Genomic DNA, 6,005 nt, shown 5'->3' on the forward strand with positions numbered 1-6,005 from the left:
GAGACATCCATCATCCAGATTTATGTCAATGAATAAAATGCATGTGAATAGTCTACCACCATGCCCTATGGCGTACACACACCATCTGCAGTGGTGTTAACATTTCAGTTTTGCTTAGTCCCCAATATGTGACAAATAAAGGTATGGTGAAGTGTTACTAATGTAGTCGCAATCCTAGACAAATTGAATCGATGTGTAAAATATAGATCTCTACAGAAGTCCAGAGAGGACATATTAATAAAAATAATATTCCCTCGTTATGTTGAGTTCACAACTTATCTCATGATCACAAACATAACAATAGTTTTGTCGATATTAAAATAATTTTCTCATGATCACGACATAAAAGTTGTTTTGTTGAGATCCCGAGAAACTATAAATAAGAGTGGAGGGATTGATGATAGATTGACAGTATGGCTGAGGTGGCAGAGCCCATGGTGGATCAATGCATACATTTTTATTGTTTGCTACACTAAGGGATGGTAGATTTCATTCTAACCGTGCTTTCATTTGTGTTTGGAGCTCATTATTAGTTTACAAGTTAGAATGTTAGCAATTTAATTGTCCCTTACCTTTGAGCTAAGAGACATTTAAGACCTGATTGATAGCTGACAGGCAGCACGGTCTCCCAGGCTGTGTGCCACCCCGAACACCACAGCAAGCAACATCACAGCTAACTTGGCTAGTCTTGTGGGCAAACTAGCTACAAAAGTTAGCTAGCTAGCCAGTTATCTATGCTGATTGTTAGCTTGCATAACTGATATGTGTATAATTGTAAGGGACACTTCATGTTTTATGGATAATATTTACATTTACAGAGTGGGTGAGCTACATTCCCGACAGGCTGATCAGATTCAATAGCAGCCTCAGATTCAACAGAGAATGGTAAATCAAGATGCTGCCTTCTAGGCTGTTTCATAGGTAAAGCTCCTTGCAGGCAGAGTAGCAATCAGTCCATTATGTATATGATCAAGAGTGGGCGTGCTCTATTCCTGGCATGCTGATCAGATTCAATAGCAGCCTCAGAGGCTGATAAGTCAGGAGGCTGTCTTGTAGGCTGTCTGCAAGAAGCCTAACATAACACAAGTTGTTTTCATATGTAGTGATCTCCACATAACGAGGGAATTATATTTTGTATGAATATGTCCTCTCTGGACTTCTGTAGATTTCAGCTCGTTAGTTTTGATGAATAAATACACACTTGCAAGTACACATTAATAATATGGAACTATAGCCTACAAGGCATAGTCTGTTGCATGTTTATTTGATATGATACAAAAACATTGACAAGGGTAATGAATAGACAACACGTGTATCTGAATAACTTTTAAAAAACATTCATAAGTACAAAACATAGAAAAATGCATGACCTTGTGCATCAAATCATAACAAAACTTAAGGTAGTGTAACATTTTGCCAGTATACATATACAGTATGGATGATAAACAGTTCCTTGAAATATATTAGAGCAACGTTAGTCTAGTTCACTCTGAATTTATTAGTTGTTAAACAAATGGGATTATTCCTCATCTTCACAATTTATACATTGTTATAGGCCTATAAGTCATTTCTAAGTTATCTATATAAAATATGACAGTACAGGTGCAGCGCTCCTACAGTATGTGCCTGAAAGATGGAACTGGAAGTATTCAACGTCTATTCAATTACAAATGTAATATTTTGTTCACTGTACAAGCCAGCACAGCAGCTTCGTAGCCAGTGCAACATAGTTAGTGCAACTGTGGAAAACCATCAAGGATTTGTCCACATTATATAAACTAAAGGACCAAACGCCTAAAATGCAAGCTGCAATATGAATTAATTGAACTGGTGGAAGCAAAGTGTGAGCATCAGAAACCCTATGGGCTTATTTGGGTCAGAGCATGGATAGCAATGTACTGCACAGAACCAACAAAACTCTACAGTCAGTGCTATTCTATAAAATTCATGTGAATCTGAATGTTCCACCCCACTAAATAGGCACCATACATACAGTACCATTTTTTACATGACAGTGGACAAGAGTTGTGTTTTATCAGCACATCTATACACTGGAGGTCTATCATCACTCATTATCCTGAGTTTAACATATTCCCCTTCAGTGTTCATACATCTAAAATGTACAAAAGAAATAAGTAATATGGCAGAAGCTATTTTAAAGCCCATTGGAAGTCAAGCTGAAGCCATCCCCATTATGCTAACTGGGGTTGTTTTCAGACTGGCTGCATTTCTTTCTATGTATTTATCAGTGTCCCGCTCTTTAACTATGGGAGAGTGTCTGAAATGGTACCCCAAAGGGCACTACCAGTTCCCTCAGAGAAAGACATCCATGGTTTGTGTGATGGCCTGTCGGCAGAGGGGACAGCTGTGCTGCTGGGGGGGCTGCTGTAGTAAGATGGCCGAGCAGTGGCGACACAGGCACAGGTGGCGGCAGGGCAGCAGCAACACATTCTTGACCCTGTCCTGACAGATTACGCACTTCTTCCTCTCCTCATGCTCCTTCAATAGACTGAGGAGGCCAGTGTCAACTGGAGGGGCCTGGCTGCCTTGGCCAGAGGCAGGCTGCTGCTTCACTGTAGTCCTTGTTGTAGACTGGTGGTGGTATTGGTCTGGGTCAAGGTTGATGTCATCCCACCTACTGTCGAGGTGTTGAAGTGTTGAGTATAACTCCACTTGTTCTCTTCCAGTCTGTTCTGGGGGAAGAAGGGTACCTGTATGGTCAGTAGGAATACCTGGGGCCCTTGGATCCAGAACTAGGTGCCCCACTCCACCTTGGTCCACAGAAGTCTGTACTGTTCTGCCCCTTGGCTGTCTTGCTTGGGCCACCTGCCCCATAGCCTGTGGTCCAGCTCCATTGTCCTGAAGAGCTTGAGCTTGCTCCATGGCCAGCAGGTAAAGTCTATAGATGGTTCTCTGTAGACTTAGCATTCCTGGGATTGTGTTGACAAAGTGAAGACATTGCTGGGCCACATGACGAGGCAACTCCGGGTTGAGATATAGCAAGGTCAACGCAACAATGACTGCTGTTAAGAGCAAGCCATAGATGTTGAGCATGAATACTGTGATAAAGACATGACCGAGGGAGCCCAGAAACTCAAGAGCTAGTTGGCAGGGTGTCCAAAGCAGTACAGAGGTGCCCACCAGGCAGCTGTATAGGAAGGTGAGAAGTGTGAGGGCCAGCTCCAAGGCTTTATGCAGGGGGCCTGACACTGCCTCCCAGGCCCCTACCATTGCAGAGAAGCAGTTCTGGGTACCAATGAGAAGAATGTTGACGATAGTGTTGACAAAGTAGAGAACGAGGCTGAACGCAATGCTAAAACCGTCACAAGTCTGTTTAAGCACAGTATGTCCAGACAGGAATCCGCGGTGTAGCAGCTCCTTGGTGCGCCATGCAACATGAGAAGAGAGGTGGCCCACCATTTTGAAACTCTCAAACACCCCTCCTAAGGTCTGAAGCCATCCCTCCAGTAGATTGAAAGCTCCGTGTGCTGTGCTTGTGACCACCTCTGTTACAGTGAGGAAAGAGAACAGTGCACAGTTCCAGTATTCTAGTAAGATGGAGCCACTCGGGACCACTTGCAGGTCGTGCATTGATGAACCCATGTTGGAGAAAAGTCGGCCTAGCCAATTCACAAACCAGATGACCAAGTCTAGTAGAAGGCAAAAAGTGTCCAGGCATTTCCCAATAGCACAGGAAGCAAAGTTCACTACATCCATATTAGTGTTCCCTACAGGAGACAAGAACGTGTTAAATTTGTAAGTCGCTCTGGATAAGAGCGTCTGCTAAATGACTTAAATGTAAATGTTAAAGTATGCCATTGAACTACATTTACGTTTAACACACTAGTTAGCTAGCATGCTATCAGTTAGGCTAAACAGCATAGTTAACTAACTTTCAAGCTGTGCAACATTATTAAGTGGCTAGTTAAAGCTATTATTCCCGATTACCAATGACATAACACGAACTGAGATTAACAGAAATGTTAAAAATGACTCATTGAAGAAAAAACACCTCTAGTATGCTATTTCTAATGCGAATGGAAACCCCACCCACTATCAGCTAGCTAGTTAGCAAGTTATGCTAGCTAGCTATAGCAGATAAAATAGAAAACGGATCTCACCTTACATATCGTATATAACACGCTAACCAATTGCTACCAATGGGATAAATGGATTGATATACACCCTGGTTGACACAATCAATAAAAATGTTTGCAGGCTCCAATCTAAAGACGCTGTCATTTTAGCCATCCATGTAAACACGACCAACCAGACAGGAAGATTAAATTTTGAGAAGCCTATCTAGACAAAATAATCGAACTCAGATCTTGTGATGGTGACTGCTTCAACTATGATGCCTGCGAAAGAAATAAGAACGACAAAGAATAAAATAAGAATAAATACAAATATTATATTCTAACTATTAATTAAATTGTAACAGTAGTTCGTTTATCATCAATCATAGTGACCTTATACTCTTAATCATATATATTTTTTTATCATACTGTCATGTCCATATTATCCTGTTTTTGCATGGACAGTGGAAACATATTTATACATATTTAGTGCCATTACAGTTTCTTTTCACATGTATTTTTCAATAGTTTCCCATGCTCTGGTGTTTCCTGGCTAGACAGTGGTCAACCGCAAAACTGTGAGATATTGCACACTCATGTCACCCCCTGTCATTCTGTGCTTTAAGAGACAATACAGGCCAAGTAATTTGATATATTTAATGTATTTACTTACCCACCTACTCACCTGAGGCAACACCATTCATGTAGTAACACCATTAACACCACTGTACTGTAGGATATCCCAAATATAAAGCCATAATCTCACTCAACAATTCACTAACGACTCTAGAATGAGAAAATGTATCTTGGGCAGATCCTAGTCCATGTTGTGAGACACTAACATGCTATTTCTAATAGATGTCTTGTATCTCATTATGAGTCAATAAATCCCTCAGCATCAATGTATGTTATCTGTGATTGATCTCGCCAGCAAGCTTGCCCTGAGGACAGTCATAATGGAACTGGCAAAAAAAAAATCACAAATTTGACTGCTTAACACCCATGTCCACCCCCATCCTGTCTGCTCAAGAACCGCAGCCAACCGTGGCCCTTATCAAATCATCGCACAACCTGAATATATGGCTTCTTTTGGACTGTTGAAAAGCATAATCAGTCATGTTCCTACAACCCAGCTGTGCTTGTGTGATGTTGTCTTAGAAGAGAGAGCTGTTTTGCATACACCTCTGTGCTTTCCCCAATATTTATGTCATGCTACTCGACTTTATAAAAATATGTGGTAGTGTACAGAATATCACGAGTCAGTCAACAAAGATGCCTCCATTTGGAGTCCAGAATAGGGTGTTACCCTCTTCAAATGACTTAAACCATACATCAAGCCCTCTTGCTCTTTAAGTGACATCATGGTATTCCATGGATGAGCCTCCAGGTTAACAGATAGGTAACCCAATGTCCACAGTTAGTCCTTTGTTATTTCCCAGACATTTTTCAGACAGCTGCAATCTCTCTAACTCTCTTTCACTCTCTCACTCCTCTCCCGTTTGTTGTTCTTGCCCATCTTATCACAGCTGCTGCTCTCCTTCAAGCCCAATGTGGAAAAATGGCATCAGACACCCTTCTCCTGCCAATTAGGACCCCCACTAAACACTCCTCATATAGGCCTTTGGAGCATTCAACACTTGTCCTTACTAATAGCACAATTGGATGCCTCCACTGTCTCACCCTGAAAGAGTTGTCCATGTTTAATGTTTAAGATGTTCTGAGAACAGGAAGGCTTTTCAAGACTCTGCTGGTGGAAGTGCACTGTCGGTATCCTAGGTTGATGTTTGATATAAACCCTTTCAATGTATCAAATAGGAAAGATAGTGGACATTCATAGATTGGTCAATAGAATAATGCCAATGATTCTAATGTAACAATTGGTTCCATAGACATAATAGAATGGGGGAATAGCACACTCAACTTATTGTT

The 6,005-nt window shown here is 41.3% G+C and overlaps 1 protein-coding gene across 1 annotated transcript; it reads right to left on the reverse strand.

Moving 5' to 3' along the window:
- Positions 1-1,213: 1,213 nt before the first annotated feature.
- Positions 1,214-4,311, reverse strand: LOC123999577 (E3 ubiquitin-protein ligase RNF26-like). Its single transcript, XM_046305488.1, has 2 exons — positions 4,122-4,311; positions 1,214-3,728 (listed from the first exon to the last, which is right to left on the reverse strand). Exon 2 carries the CDS (start codon positions 3,715-3,717, stop codon positions 2,314-2,316), a length of 1,404 nt encoding a protein of 467 aa, XP_046161444.1. The 5' UTR covers positions 3,718-3,728; positions 4,122-4,311; the 3' UTR covers positions 1,214-2,313.
- Between the last annotated feature and the right edge of the window lie 1,694 nt (positions 4,312-6,005).

Source organism: Oncorhynchus gorbuscha, linkage group LG16 (genome assembly GCF_021184085.1).
Source record: "Oncorhynchus gorbuscha isolate QuinsamMale2020 ecotype Even-year linkage group LG16, OgorEven_v1.0, whole genome shotgun sequence".
NCBI classification, from domain to species: Eukaryota; Metazoa; Chordata; class Actinopteri; order Salmoniformes; family Salmonidae; genus Oncorhynchus; species Oncorhynchus gorbuscha.